Source organism: Cydia splendana, chromosome 17 (genome assembly GCF_910591565.1).
Source record: "Cydia splendana chromosome 17, ilCydSple1.2, whole genome shotgun sequence".
Classification (NCBI taxonomy): domain Eukaryota; kingdom Metazoa; phylum Arthropoda; class Insecta; order Lepidoptera; family Tortricidae; genus Cydia; species Cydia splendana.
Genome location: NC_085976.1, coordinates 16,445,250 through 16,462,431, shown reverse-complemented (window position 1 = coordinate 16,462,431; position 17,182 = coordinate 16,445,250). Strand labels below are relative to the sequence as shown.

At 37.9% G+C, this 17,182-nt stretch overlaps 1 protein-coding gene and 1 long non-coding RNA gene across 2 annotated transcripts in view; both read right to left on the bottom strand.

The window, feature by feature from the left end:
* The window catches only part of LOC134798946 (uncharacterized), a 295,916-nt gene that overhangs the window by 149,415 nt on the left and 129,319 nt on the right, over window positions 1-17,182 (bottom strand). The gene's annotated exons all lie outside the window — the stretch shown is intronic.
* Window positions 9,300-17,182, bottom strand: part of LOC134798930 (steroid receptor seven-up, isoforms B/C) — a 101,932-nt gene continuing 94,049 nt past the window's right edge. Inside the window, exon 3 of the mRNA XM_063771362.1 lies at window positions 9,300-10,124. Within this exon, the coding sequence (XP_063627432.1) occupies window positions 9,850-10,124 (275 nt within the window). The 3' untranslated portion in view covers window positions 9,300-9,849. The remainder of the gene's footprint in view (window positions 10,125-17,182) is intronic.

The following is a 17,182-nucleotide window of genomic DNA, read 5'->3' as shown; positions in this document are numbered from 1 at the left end:
CTCATTGGTACGAGCCGGGGTTTGAACCCGCGACCTCCAGATTGCAAGTCGCACGCTCTTACCGCTAGACTACCAGCGCTTTTTATTACCCATCCTTCAATATCGGGTAAAAACGGTTAAAACAGCGCCACCAACTCAATCACGTCAAAAAATAACGTTCCATTTTTAAAATAAATCAGTGCGACCGTTAAACCACTGGCTAATTGTGCGCACAAAAGATGCAGTAGCGTGACGGACGGTTGGCGACTCCCACTTGACCTGCTCACACTGCTGGTTACTGGAGTGTGGTAGAAATCAGGGGTGTTGCGGATGCAGATTTTTTGACATCCGCGGATGCGGATGCGGATATTTAAAGCCTCACATCCGCCGATGCGGATGTCAAGATTTGGTACTTAAAAAACGTCAAATATTACATTTATAGCATTTTTTATTTAAAAAAACGAAACGTTTAGTATTTGAGCAAGAATATAGGTGCGTTTTATTTAATAAACAGTAACTTGGCCGAATTTTCGGGATCTAGACGATTTCGTTATATATAAGGGTCAAACAGATCACTGTGTTATGTCTTTCCTGTAGACATACACAAGAGTTAAGGGCTGTAAAGGTTAATTTTCTTTTTTAACCCTTATCCACGTGAAAAGGTCCTCCTTTTATTTAGAGAACTATGATAAAATCATTGCTTACATGCCCACAAGCTGTTAGCTATTGCCCACAGGAGAGAAAAATGTACTGTTCGCGATAACACACCAGTTTTCTCTCCTGTGGGCAATAGTTAACAGCTTGTGAGCATATAAGTACTGATTTTATCATAGTTCTTTAAATAAAAGGAGGACCTTTTCACGTGGATAAGGGTTAAATAAGAAAATTAACCTTTATAGCCCTTAACTCTTGTGTATGTCTACAGAAAAGACATAACACAGTGATCTGTTTGACCCATAATGACGAAATTACCTAGCACTTACGCCGCCGGCGCCGCCGCTAATACGTTCCTATTATCGAATTGTTCGACATCCGCATCATGCGGATGCTCCGCATTGATTTTATGCGCATGCGGTTGCAGATGCGGATGTTGAAAATAATGCGGATGTTCCGCGGATGCGGATGCGGATGCGAATATTCGCAACATCCCTGGTGGAAATGCAAGACGTGGTCTATTACCTTTTTTATTCGTCAAATAGATGCCTATTGCGAAGTAATTCTATTAAGATGAAAGAGGACGAAGTGACGTGACCGCTTCTGCATACAAACGTAGTCCACGTAACCGGGATGCTGCTTAAAACATCTGACACATATGATAAAGGCCAATTATTAGAGTAGTTTGTAACTATGAAAACAATATCGTAAAAAAACCATCTGATAAGGCAATCACAATTTTAGCAATATTGTTTTCTTTATTTCAAAAAATGACGGAAATCTATAATTTTAACAATACCTACTTACTGCATATGACTTGTATTTTACCCACATGACAAACCCCTTTCGACAGGGTTGCCCGTCACGCTAATTTGGCGTGGGAAGCAATCACGGCGACATTCCTGCGCGCGACACCCCTAGTACTTGTGATCGGAAGCACCTGCGGGCGTTATCAAATTGTCATTAAGTGAAGTGAAACGTCTATGGCTATTAATTACTTTAATTAGTTCGGAAGTATGCTTAAAGGTATAATTATATGAGTAAAATATTAATTATTTCATGACTTTAATCGGTTTAGTAGATAATTATGTACGTACTATAAATATAGGAATGAGTTCTTTGACGCGTTTTAGTATCTTCGATGAAGGTTAAGTTTTCATAATAGTTAACTTTGTAATAAAAAAATAATTAGGTGATATCAATATCGATACTTACGTGATATTTTTTGCTGATCAATATTCTGACGTTTTATTAGTAGTTTTTGAGTTTAACTTCTAGAGCCAAAAAAATTAACCAAATTGAGTAAGTACCTCCTCCTTTCACATTATGGTGAAGCGGATTAAAAAAAGGAAAAGCTGAGGGCCAGAGAAAGGCTTAGAAGAATTAGGCGTGTGAAGAATAAAAAGCCATATTCACATATTTCTGAGGACGACCGACTGGTAGAGTCGGACCGTGAAAAGTCTGCAGCGACTTCTATGAAATTATGACGTATAAATAACACTTACACTGCGTGGGCTATCAAATCCGCTGCAGAGTTGCGACTCTAGCCGTCTGGTGGGTCGGCCCTGGTATCGCTGGGAAGACAGTGTGACGGCGGATCTGCTTCAGCTTTGCGTCAGTGATTGGCAGGAAGTTGCGCAGGATCGGGACAGGTGGCGCTCTCGTTTCGGAGGCCAAGATTCTCTTTGGATCGCTGAGCCAAAATAGTTAATTTTCAGTTTTTAGTTAGTTTCACATATTCCATATACTTGCATATCTACATTTGACCTTGACTTTACTCGCTAACATGTCAGGGGTGTCGCGGTGAGCCGTGGGAAACAATCACAGTCACGGCGTCCCTAACAGGTGACAACCCTAACAGGTGTTTCCTATGTCATTACCACCTAATTACTGCAGTGCTTTTACTGTACCTGTTTGACAGAAGATGGTGACGGAAGTGACATTTGAATGTTGTTGGAACTTACCATTAGACATGTGTCGTTCACGAATGAGTGATTTAAATGAACTATATCTTTTGATTGAACTCGCTCACTCTTCAACTCACTGATGATTTAACTCGCTCAGTCGCTCATCTATCTCAGAGTTCCTTGCGCGCTCTTTCTCACTCATGATTCGAATAAGCCGACCGAGTGTGACGAGCGAGGAGCGACTGAGACGATGCGAATAAGTTTCGGAGCGGTTCGGAAGAATTCGGAGGGTGTCGGGAAAACATGGCGGGATCGTATCGCGTGATTGGTCGCACTTATGGCTATATGTGTGTGTGTATTGATTGACATTTCCCTCTACTCACTCTTGAACAATATAGTCTACAGATCCACTGAGCGAGGTGAGCGAAATGAGTGATATATATCACCTCGAGCGAAAGATATGAATCAATCTTTTCAACTCAGTGAAGCGTTTTGCGCATCTCTACTTACCATCTTCAGTGAAATTATCTAGCCTCTATTATCAAAATGTTAAAGTAAGTACCTACATATTCATATATTTTTGACTATCTAGAACGCTCCGATATATCTGATAACGACTGTACAACAGAGTTATTGTAATTTTTTTATGATATAGAAGGCAAATGAGGACACGAATCGCCTAATGGTAAGCGATTACCGTCGCCCATGGATACCCGCAACACCAAAGGGGTTGTAAGTGCGCTGACGGCCTAAAATGTTATGGGAGGTTTAGACTAAGAATTAATCTTACCCCCGAATTAAAGAGTCCAACCATGGTCTAATAAAACATGGTCTTCTATTCCCAGAGTGACACAGGCCTACGTCACAATAACATGGCCGCTATATATAGCGCTATCGCATATTATCTTTATTTATTTTATTTATTTTTTATTTATTTAACCAACTTTACATTGACAGTTAAACCAAACATGCAAGTTATGGGTTACAAACATATGTACTTAAAACTAATTATAATAGACTTATCACTAAATTTACCTACTTAATATTAATAGTTGTGGGCGTAGATATTGACTCTAGATAGCGGGCTGCCGTGGCTAGGAATTTCGGTTCTGTTTGTGAGAATAAGTCAAGAGTGGGATTATGTAAAATATATCATATAGCGCTGTCGCATGATGACGTAGGCTTGTGTCAGTTAGGTGACCTAGAAAAGACGGGAATGGAGTACCAGGCGGAGTATATTATTATACCATGAGTCCAACTAGATAGCGCTATACGACGCCATATGTTTTGTGTTCACTGAATTATTAAACGTCAACTACCGTCAGCCATAATTATCTATAATTATACAGCTGCCAAATTCGAGACACGTTTTTAGGGTTCCGTACCCAAAGGGTAAAACGGGACCCTATTACTAAGACTCCGCTGTCCGTCCGTCCGTCCGTCCGTCCGTCTGTCACCAGGCTGTATCTCACGAACCGTGATAGACAGTTGAAATTTTCACAGATGATGTATTTCTGTTGCCGCTATAACAACAAATACTAAAAACAGAATAAAATAAAGATTTAAATGGGGCTCCGATACAACAAACGTGATTTTTGACCAAAGTTAAGCAACGTCGGGAGTGGTCAGTACTTGGATGGGTGACCGTTTTTTTTTTGCTTTTTTTTTATTTTATTTTTTTTTGCATTATGGTACGGAACCCTTCGTGCGCGAGTCCGACTCGCACTTGCCCGGTTTTCTTAGACTATTCCTCTTTTACTATTATTAGGTAACCCTTTGAAAGCCACGTGCGTGCATTTTTGTAAACCTTGTAGGAATGAACGAAGATTGATAATGTTGATATTGGGCTGTAGCCGCGCGCGTCAGTTGACATCTTTGGTTGTCAAATGCCCTAAAACGACTTTTGATTCTACCCACGAAGTGTAAAGTAAGTACCTAAAGGATGTCCCAAAAGGAACGCAAGATTTGAATTTGCCGACGTTTTTGCATTTTAGTGCTGGTAACCCCATAAAAAAAGTATTAGACAGCTGAACGTTTAGGGTTTGTAAAAATGGCGGGTTATACGAAATAACAACGCGATTTCATTATTGAACGATATCTCAAAAGTCAACTGTGAGAAGAGTGATTGCAAAATTCAGGGAGAGTGGATCAATTCATGATGGTCATTCCACTGGTCGTCCAAAAACAAGCCGTTGAAATTCCAATATTGCCTCGGCCGAATTTATGTAAAATGGTCACGGAAATTTTTATAAAAGAGTGTGTATGTGCCAGCAAAGCCGTGAAGGCATAGACTAGGAATCCCCTAGACGGAGTTTAGAGCAATTATTTCATGAAACCGATGCTGCCAAAAATACGGGGGTGCGGGGGACGAGGTGAGCGAGGTCCCGTGCCGTGATGGGTCCGTTAAAAGACACGCACGTCACACAAAGACACTTTTGACTCGAAAATGGAGTAAAACTACCGTATTTGTGGCAGAGGGGGTAGAGCTACTATGCTCAGTCTGGAGGATGTCTTGTCTGTGCGTGAAGGCCATTTGCCCGACGTGTTATTCCACACATAACCCTAATTGTTTTCCATTAAATTCAAATCTTGCGTTATTTTTGGGACACCTTTTATAACAGGTACTACCCCACCAAACAAAGTATCCGTCAACAGATAATTACGATAACAGTAATTAGTCTTCCCACGTGTCCGCGGGCTCGCGTGCTGCGGCCGCTCACGCCACGGCTCTGTGCATGGGAATTTCCTATGTGGTAATCATATGTTCTGATTGGGGAGATATGAGGGGGTTATGAGATGTCATACATACTATTTGGGAAATTTTTATGTTTTTTATTTTTTATTTGCATTATTTTTAACCGTTTTCGTTCTTATATCCCTAGGTACAGTCGCCAGCAGATATATCGTAGTAACCAAGGTGTTTATAAACATCTGAAAAAAAAAAGCCTTGATTATCGAGATGTTAAGGTTCAAAATCAGATAATTTTGACCCCTTGGCCGATCTTATGGTATCTGTAAATACTTACCCTAACTATTTTTTCTACCTTACTATAATGGGACTATTAATTCAAATGGGTAAATATAAGTAGTACCTATATCAGCTGTTTTAGTAAGTTTGCCTTGTAGCATAGTCTCATTAAATATGATTCGCATATTCTTCGCTTTTAAGCTATTAGGTACCGTTGTGATTTTCCCTTTACAGCGTAGGTTGGTTGCAATTAAAGTGACTATCAGAAGGTAAATTCTGAATGTTTTAATATTAGCTAGTGACATAACTTCTATTTTTGTGAAATGTTATATTGTGGAATGTAGGTTTTAACATCATAGAAATAGTAGAAAAAATCTTTAAAATGTGAAATCTATATTTTTATATTATATTGAATATAGGGTTAATGAAACAAATATATCGAAATCCAGAGAGACATTTTTTTATTCCTCAACATTACTCCAGACATCATACAATTCATACAGTCTCATACACACCGACCTATGTTACACCTTCACTGTACATTATTGCGAATAAATACCTACATTGCTTTTTACATTTAGAGATAAACTAGTATTAAAATACGCAACCCTTCATAGCACTAGTCTTACTGACGCAACGCACACAAACGAAATAAAAGTACGGATGTAGTGCATAATTGTTTTCCATCGTATTTTCACGGCAACATACGAACGTGTCATGCTATTTCAGTCAGTCTCGGTACAAAAAGTACTGAGGTTGACTGAAGTAGCATGACAAATCGATGAAAAACAATTATGCATTATATCTATAGGTATGCACTATTGCCATGATTGTGTGCGTTACGTTAGTAAGAGTCTTTAGATTTAAGCCGGCCACTGGCTAACAGGCCGCCGGACGATATCGGCCTGTCAGTTAGAACAAAAAATTGACAGCTCCGAACAACTGACAGGCCGATATCGTCCGGCGGACTGTTAATCAGTGGGCCCCTTTAGGGACGCGCACTTTAAAATTGGTTTATCTGTATTACAGATTTGGCAGGAGACATGTCATTACGACATTAGTTGGAGTTTTATTTAGAAGGACTGTTTTCTCATATAAAATAAATATTTTCATAAAAATTAAGCCGCTTTAAGCGATGTTAACATTAGGCCAGTAGAACACTGCAAGTTACTCGCCCCCCAAATAATTAGAGTTAGACCAAGAAAAGTCTGCAGAGATTTTGATAGCTCACGCAGCGCAAGTGTTATTTTAAACGTTCTATGAAATTATGACGTTTAATAACACTGGCACTGCGAGTGCGTGGGTTATCAAAATCGCTGCAGATTTTTCTTGGTCTAACTCTACTAACACTTAGGTTGTGACATTGAATTTTTTGAAAGATTATTAAATGCTTTAATAAAAATGCAATAAAATCAAAGTATGTTGAAACAATCATTCTAAATAAAACCTATTAGATTGAGAAAGTACGAAGCATTATCTCATATAAACAACAGTAAGTATGAAAACAATTTTAATAATGTTTCTTTAATTTACGGTAGATCAAAATGGAGATTGAAATCAAGAATTGTGCATATTAAAAAACCTTGTAACACAGCTGACTGATTGAATCATAAGGGTGAAAATATTACAGCACAAGTGCCCTTATTCATAAACGTGCTAAAAAACCTCAATTAGCTATTAATCGTTTGTCCTTATCGATTTATCCGATTTATCCGTCATATTAACTTATGTATTTGTAAGAAAGGGATAAAACATAATTTAACTAAATCAGGCCCGTAAAGTTTTATGAATAAGGAGGTATGTGATGTTAATCTTTATGGTTGGCTTGTAACTTAGTACTGAATAGTACTAATTCAGAAACGCATTTAAAATCTAGGCCAATTCGCGTAATTTACTTTGTTTAATACAGGGTGTTCCCTATAATAGGAGCAATAATTTAAACTATATGCTGTACCACAGAATAAATAATAGTACTAGGCACAGAAGACTCACTCTCTAACAAAACGCGTCTGTTACGATCAGCACAGATATGGCCGCTAGGTGGCGACAGCGCCACGCGCGGCTTATGGCAAACCCCAAAATTGGGGCCGAACGGATGTACTTTTAGCTACCTGTAGCAAAGCGACGAAATCGCGGAGTAAGCCACGCCTGGCTGTACTCCTCAAACTGACCAACATTAGTTCAGCTACTTTTAAAAATAAATTATGTTTTGATTTTTATTACACTTTAAATTTTATTCCAAGACGCAATGTATTGCAAATTTTGTTATGTTTAGAGCGTGACAAGCAACGTCAAAGATATTGATTACAGCGTACATTAACAAAAATAATTTTTAATTTGTATGAAAAAGAGAAAATCTAAAGATTTCGTAATTATTAAAAGTTGTTAATCAAAAGTTATATCGTTTGAGGAATACAATATACTATGTTTTAATTATTTGCTCGTATTACACGAAACACCCGGTATATAAGTTATTAATTCTGTACTCTTGCACCCTTATGATTTTATTTAGGTATAAATCCTCTAAAACAAATATAACTCATTTCTCACTAAGAAATCTTTTAAGAAGTAGAAAATAAACTGCAGTGTTTACATAATAAAAAATCTTTCTATGAAAGCTACTTTTTCAATAATATAAAATGTAAAACTCTAAAAATGTTAAGGAACGATAGGTGTACAATAAATGCTTTTACGGAATTATTTAAGTAGACACCAAATATAAATATTTACAGTTTAAAAAATAACGCCAAAACTTATTAAACCAAAGTTTTGCTTTAGGCTCTACCAAAATACTTATAAATTTCCCGTGCTATTTTACTTTTACTTCATCAATCTCTTTTTTTTTACATTCTTACATTGATAGAGTTAAACTAAGAAAAGTCTGAAGAGGTTTTGACAGCCCACGCAGTGCAGGTGTTATTTTAAACGTCAAACTTCTATGAAATTATGACGTATAAATAACACTGGCACTGCGTGTGCTGCCAAAACCTCTGCAGACTTTTCTTGGTCTGGGCTGATTTAGACGGCGCGCGATTTTAGTTACATTTCGGACTGTTGGTTACGTCCAGTTTAACCGACCGGTCAAAAACCGCAATGTAATGAAACTCGCATGCGAGTTCTCGCATTGTCTAAATAGGGCTTAAGGGCTGATTTAGGCGGCGCGCGAACTCGCATGCGATTTTAGTTACATTGCGGAGTGTTGGTTACGACCAACTCAACCGACCGATCAAAAACCGCAATGTAATGCAAATAGCATGCGAGTTCTCGCATCGTCTAAATGAGCCCTAACTCTACAACTTTAATTATATAACCAATGATTTCTATGAGACAATTCTCACAGAAATCATTGGTTGGTATGGTATAGAGGTCCAAGTAATTTTGGTAGTGCCATACAAATCTCATATTTATTCTGAATTAATAAATACCAAAGAGCACCACTGTGAAATAAAAAATATCCAAAAACTATGTCGTTGACTAAGTATCTACACTATTACTACATACACACCAACATTGCACGACCGATGTAATCTTATTGCCTTTATTATATAAATCGATTTGATATAAAAACCTCATTGGCTTTACAGAAGAAAATATAAATAATATTCCCTATCCATTGACTCTTTTAAGGCGCTCGCATAATATGTGGCTTTCCGTTAGAGAAGGGTCCTTATGCTTCATCTGCAATAAGGACGTTTCTATCAGAATTTGTGTTGGAATTTCAGATGCAAACGTCCTTATTGAACTTGAAGGATTAGAACCCTTTTGTACTGGAAAGCCACATACATATATACAAGGACCATTCCACGTAATGGATAATAAACAGGATTCCTCCGACCTATCACAAACATCGTAGAAAACTTCTATGCCTTTCGCACCTTATCATAACTATATTACAATAAAACATTTTATGTACAATTAAATATAAGCCTAAGTATTTTTACAGAGGAACAAAAAAACTTGAACTATTAGACCACTAAATGTTCATTTCAAGTCGCACGGTTCGGACCGTAGGTTTAGTAGGTTGTCGATCATCATGGAAGTCTTTTGAGCGTTCTTCTGAGTGTCACTTTGCGTTTCAAACTCCTGGCTCTCAGTCGTTTTCGGGGCGTAAAAAGCTGATATGGGATCGAAGGTTGGGCATTCAGTTCGCTCGCTGTCCCTGCTCCTGGATCCGAAGTATTCTTCGCTGGCTTCTTGGAACTCGCTGGAGCTGGTGACGGCGTCTTCTTGGGGGACTTCTCGTTGGAATCGTTGGAACGGGTCGAACCGCTGGCTGGGCAAGTACGGCGGGAAGCCGTACGGCGAGGATCAGGCGGCCGCCAGCTGTCTCCACATCGTGTGTCACATGGTCGCCATGTAAGGCCACGAGAACGAGCTACCGGAAAGCAGCATGTCCCGGATCAACGTTTCTATGGGCGTCTTCCCTACGAGCCTCACGAAGAACAGTTGCTCAATGACTTGGGAGCTGACGGTTCGGAGCGAGGGTAGTCGGAGTAACAGTTTCCCGAACCTTGTGGGCTGGTTGGGATATTGACTTCTGCAGTACTCTTCGAGGGCGCACTGGGACTTTTCTTGTAAACTCTCTATGTGGGACACGTCCGACAGGCCGCAGGCGTCTGTAAAAGAAACGTCAACTTTAGCAAAAGAAAAAGTACAAAAACATTTTTAACCTAAATGTAGTTAGTTACACAACTATATATTATAATTTCCTACAACTATATAGGTGGTGTGCTGACGTGCCCAAAATGCGCTCGAGTATTTAGCAAGAAGATAGGGTACGTGAGCCACCTAAGGGCGCACCAGAGAGTGGATCAGCTACACTCTAATACCACGAGTTAAACATTGCCTACTCCAGAGCACACAGTCGCTGTGGCCGAGATCGGTCAGGAGAGCATCATCATCAGTTAGTTACCTAAGTATATGGTTAAAGTTACAATGTATTCCAATAATAGACACCATGTTTATCACCTTTATACATATGAATTACCATTGAAACTCATTTGAAAGTGCCTGCTGAGGGTGCAGTTAAGCACCTAGTCATTTACTTTAAACGTAGACTGCCCAGACAATCCCGTTTTCCCATAATTTATCCAAAATATCGCATAAGGACAAAAAGTACGGTTGTTTTGATGTAAATTGAGCATTACTCTATTTTATTTCATTTTAAATGTTCTTATAATGTACTTCCGTAAACAAATGCACGAATTAAATGGTATAGAAACAGTTATGATGCTCGTTCAGTAAATTGCTTGAAGGGTGGGTAAAATATATCTACATACAATACGAGGCAGACGAATCTTGGTAGGTATCTAATATAGGATTCTCCATAATAACCTAAAGTATTAACCTAAAGTTTATGCTTAAAACTAGTTAGTTTTAGGATTATTTACATTATTAAACCGTGATGTGTGAGAAATTGCTAAATGACAAGCATTTATTTCAATAGAAGTCGGTACCTAAGTACGCTTATATCTAATAATATAAATAAACAGTTACATATGATACCTATTAAACAACCTCATTAAAACCATTATACATTATACCAATTCACAAAACAGCTACTGGTCACAGTCTCACATACTAACAAGTACCTGCCACAGTGATTTAGTGCTAATGACAAATACTAATCTAGTGTTAATTGCAATTTGCAATAAACCTGAAGTCAAATAATATTTTATGCCAAGTCTTTCATTGATCAATACTTAAAATTCATGTTGTCAACCTTTATAATATAAATGGGATTGCTCAATGAAACACCAACAACGACAATTTCCACTTGGATGCATCCGAATGAATTGCATCACTCAAAATTTCGATAAAGGGAAAAGTTTGAGAAACAAATCTACAAGACACAAATGTAATCCTTCCCCCAAAGTAAAAACTGGTTAAGCGCGAGCTTAACTCTGCCGAAAAAGGGTTTTTATTTGATATTTTTTTCAAGAACATATGCTTTAGGGGTTTAAGGGGAACATTTAAACTTGCATGTATTGCTGACAACCTTCAAGAAAATCGCTTACGGTGGTACGGTCACGTCATGAGGCGAAGCAAAGAGCATATGACAAGAGCCGTCATGGAAATAGAACAACCTAAGAATGGCCCAGGACGCCGACCGACTACCTGGATGGGGATCATTTCCAAAGACATGAAGATGACGGATCTAAAACCACAGAAATGCCCAGAGTGGCGTTTACGGACTAGGGGGGCCGACCCCAAGAGACATGGGAAATAGGCTCAGGAGAAGAAGTTGCTTTAGGGGTTGAACATTTTTAAAGACTTCTACGCGGTCGTAGTCAAGGTAGGGTTAATTAAATTTTTAGTAGTAGTACGAGTAGTAGTAGTAGTAGTAATTAATTACACTTTTTTTAGAGTCATAGAGCTTTAGTTTCATTTCAGTCGACTTGTTTTATAATATAGGAGACAAACGGGCAGACAAACCATCTGATGCTAAGCAATTAACGTCACCCATGACACCCCCCCCCCCCCCCCCCCTCTGCCCCCCCTCTAGTGTTGCAAGGGCGTTGCCGGCTTTATAATGGGAGTACGCACTTTTCTTGAAGGTTTAAACTTAGGTCTAGTTTAAGTATTTAATTTTATTATTTTATTGTAAAGAATTCTTAAAAGATACCTTTAATTTATTTTGGTAACTATACCAAATAACTGGTAATGACAGAAAAAGTAAAAACCAAGAGTGTGTCTACCGGGACACCTTTTTTAGACGTACGGAACCCCAAACCCGCAGATAATAACCCGTGAACACCCCTAATCGGATTAGGGGCCGGCTACATTTGCGGGTGACATTAATATATTTTTATTGTAACAGAAATGACGCGAACAACACAGTGTACAGACGTCTGGCAAGACATAATTAGTATTATGGCATAATTAGATTGGTCTACGTCTTATATTTTGTATTTGGGAGATATAGTTTGGCCAGGGACTGTCTCATTTCAAACATAGACAGAATCATACTGTCTTTCGTCCCGATTCGAACAACGCTGATAAGAAGTCACAGCGGTACGATGCCGATCTGTCAGTGTCAAAAGTGACGTTTTTTTGATTGAAGGAATGTCACTTTTGACTCGGGACTCTTGGATCGGGCCGTTTGACTTGCGCTAGCACCCTTTTGAAAGGGATGAGTGTAATTTTTTTTTGTTACTTATTATTTACTAACTTAGTTTGCCAAACTATAATAAATATAATAATAAGTTAGACGAGAATCTTGATTAAATCTAAACAAAATCGTCAAATTTTCCTGAAGGCAAAAAACTCGTTTTGCGCGTTACTGCGTTTTTTGCCGTCATTTGCTGGGATGAAGGAGTTTTGTATGCGACGGGTGGCCTAATGATCATACTCATACAAGATAATATCGTCTTAGTTCAATTCAGTAAAAAATAAGTAACGAAAACTTTAAAATAAAGTAACAAGCCTAATAAACCAAATTTAAACTGTTGTGAGACATACAAAGGGTCGGTTGCACCAAACTGTTCGTATCGTTAAAGAGTTCGCAAAATTTTTATGTATGGAAAGTTTCATAGAAAAGCGCCGGGGCGCGCCGGCTGACGTTGATCAGTCTGTCAAATGTGGTTGGTGCAACTGGCCCTAACTCACTCATATTATATATATCGTGCGAATGACTAAAAACAAGTGAGTCAAAGGTGACAGTCCATTTCCAACGACAGCAGCACTACCATTCATTTTACTATGGAAATTGACAATAACACCGACGCGTTCGTACTAGTAGTGCAGCTGTGGTCAGAAATGGAATGTTACCCTAAACCGTAAAATTATTCAAAGCATAATAAAATTTGCTTTTAACTTTAAAAGTAGGAATTATTTATACAAAAACGATGGAATGGCACTTAATATTGTGAATTTCTACATATTATTGTTTAATAACTAGGTACTTAAATTTAAAAGACCACTTAGCCCATTAGCGCCCAGTGTAGGCAGTGTACGTACTTGGGTACACCTGGGTTACGGTGTTAGATTTGATTTTTTACTGTAACTCGGTAGAGCTGTTAGCATTAAATAAATAGTTAGTGGGTGTAAAGTGTCATTCTATGGAACTTGCTAACTATGTAAACAAAATCAGTAGTAAATTCATCATTCAGAGACAATTTCAATGTGGCGGTTTGTTTACATAGGTAGCAAGTTCCATAGAATGACACTTTAGGCGCTAATTGGTTAAGAGCTGTGAAAATGTGTCCCCATATGGTAATTTGATAATTTCTATATAGACCCTTATTATGAAGCTTCATGATATATTAGAAAGGATTTTTTTGCAATAGTCAACATCTATAAAGACAAAGCCAAGTTCATTACTCAGCAGCAGAATCATTGTATCCATTTATTTATTTTACTCCCAATATTTCCATACGCCTCACTCGGGTGGCCATCAATTACAAGCAGCTGTGACCATTTAACGGACAATTAGTACAAGTGATCGCAATTGTCTCGTTGCGTCATGTCCCGAGACGCTGGAAGGCGTGGACACATGAATTACAATTAATAGATTCATGGGGAACTAGGTTAGATTCATTATACGCATCTGTCGAAATGTTGGGTGTTTGTGGACTACCGTGCGCAGTGACGTCAGGGGGAAGATGACAATCGGCCCGATTCGAACTTTAAGATACGTCAATTAATAGATCTAGAAACGATATGGATTAGATATGTCAGTGTCAAATGTGACGTTTCTTCAAACAAAAACGTCACTTTTGACACTGACACATCTAATCTATATCGTTTCTAGATCTATTAATTGACGTATCTTAAAGTTTGAATCGAGCTCAATGCTGCCCATGAAGCAAAGGCGAGATGAAATCGAGAATTGGTGGAAACACTTATTTGACAGTTGACATATGTCAGATAGAGTAAATATAAAAAAAAATTACATTTTCGTCAATCGAGAGTGAATTTCGCTTTTATAGTATTTTTCAAGCTGGAAGGGTACGATGATAGATGTCATCTCCATACAATTTATAACCTAAAAATGTCAAATGTCGCAAAATTGTATTGAATTGACATCTATCATCGTACCCTTCCAGTTTGAAAAATAATATGTTTGTAGTATCAATGCACATTTTAATATGGCTAAAGCGGGCTATTGTGTTAAATCCCATGCATTTTGAATCAATCATAAGTTCATAAAAACACAGGGGAGAATGTATCTTCGAATTACATACACGTTGTAGAATTATTTATACACATCAAAGAGACTTATCCACTTGATTATGTATAAGTTTAACATTATTTACATATTCACATAAGTATTTACATCATTTCAACATCAACTAATTTTCCCACAAGCTTCAATCTCGCCGATCCCAGATTTACATTTAAAACCCTACAATTCAATAACCAATGCCAATAATTCTATTTAACATACCGAAATTCAAGCAATATTTAATTTAATCTTTCAAAACACCAACGTTTAAAGAAGCTAATTTTTAAATTTCGAATAGCCTTAAGTAATTAAAACGACCGGTTGGTCTTTATCAATGCTTAATGAGAAAATTACGTGCTTCATTCCGCCGCTTACGGTTTCATTGGTATAGATTATCTAATATTTAACGGTGACTGATAAGTATATTTATACAGGATGGCCAAAAAATAAGTGCATTCCCGTTGCCAGGGAGGTTTTGGGATTATACTTACTGAGCAACTTTTACTATGCGACCAACCCCGAAATCGCGAAAAAAATTTGGCTGTTTCATACATTTTGGCTGGTCCATTTTCTATGGGAGGGTAAATTATTTTTCGCGATTTCGGGTATAAGTATAATCCCAAAACCTCCCTGGCAACGGGAATGCACTTATTTTTGGCCACTCTGTATATTAGGAAGTTCCTTCGTGAATGTAAAAGTAAAAAAGTTTAACGTGTTAACAACTTGCACTATGACATAAGTACCCACTGTACCCAGTGAAGTACGCGTTTGCGTTAAGTGTAATTTTGTATGGGATTATGAGTTACCCAAACGTCCCGCTTGGCGCGCTGTTCAAAATCCAATACGCAAACGCGAACGCACGTCATCGGGTACAGATTCATGGATAAAACGAATAAACATGTGCTTGTTTTAAGATCCATTGCAAATTAAGCTTTTTAACATGATAGCTTAACGTAGATTTTCCTCTCTGACATTCCAAGCACGAGTAGTACCATTCAAGATCATTAATCGAAACCATACCTAGACTAGAACTCTATCTGCATGGATCATGCTGGATGGATCAAACTCGTGGTCTTGTGAACAATTGTTCATTAAATTCCATAACGATTTGATCAACAAATTGTCTACAAAACATCAATTAAACAAGCACTAATTCCATTGACCAAGCCCCCTCACCTCTCTGATCCCCCCTGATTCAAAAGGTATACGCTTTGCTACAGACCAGAGATCAGGATCGCCTGTTAACCCTGGCCTAACAATGTAATAACTTTGATTGGTGCCCTGAACGAACGAGTGAATGAATTGAATGAATGAAACGACGATGACGGAGGTTTTCAAGAATGTGTCAGACAGATAAATGAGGAGTTATTTGTATTTGCAGTAATAAAAGAGGGAAAAAACGACTACATTAGTATTTATTCCATTTTTGACTATAGGAATTTAAAACCTCTAAGAACCTAAACTATGTGGAAAAAAGAATGTGGAATATTTGACTTGTAATGGCCAAAATAGCATAATATACAGGCAAAAGTGGAACCGAAGTCTAATATAAATCTTTTATTAGTGGAAAAACTAAAGAAATGATAAGTTTTACAAAAAATGCAAATGATATTCTACACGATTCTAATGAAAGGAAAAGGAATGTATGTATATGCATATTATGTAAATATAGAATTTTAATGAGGGAAATGAACTAAGACAAAATAAACATATAAGGTTCATATGTGTACAGTCAGCACCAGAAGTTGCTAAGCGGGCGAGGTGTTCAAAATTACCTTGACACGCTCTATTCTCTTAACAATAAAGTCGAGTCAAGATCATTTTGAACATCTCGCCCGCTTAGCAACTTCTGCTGCTGACTGTGCAGCCCTGTTAACAACGTATATTCGTAATACAGTGTACCCCGAAATGAATCAGTTTCGTCGAAGCAAGCAGTTAGTGGCTTAAATAGTATTGATGGCGGGGTCAAATGATGCTCCCTGCTGAATCAATGTCCCATCGGCATTAATGAACAACAGGAATGAGCTTGGCGCCGAATTGGCGATCATTTCCATCATCAAACCAAGAGATTTTATTGACCATTCTATATTTCAAGTCTTTCTCTCAATCTTTGACATGTAACATTGGTGTTATCAATAAAGTGTAAACTCCATATAACATCACTCGATATAACGTTTCACTCCGTATAATGTCGACATTTTTGCCTTAAGTTGGTTTACTATGTAATGAAAAGGCAGAAAAGGAGCAAGCGTTAGTTCAGCAGTGGGACATTAACAAATTTGAAAAAAAAATAAGACTTCAAGGGTGTAAAATATGGCACGCTTGCATTACTACCGGTCATGGGACCAAATAAGTTTTAAAATGCTTAAACCACTGATTAAGACAACAGTGTTGGTATAGGTATATACCTATTCCTATATCTACATCTACAATTATAATAAATTGTATGATTTCAAGTGTCATCAATCGCTTGCTTTCGATACGTAATGTTCAATTTATCGTTCATTA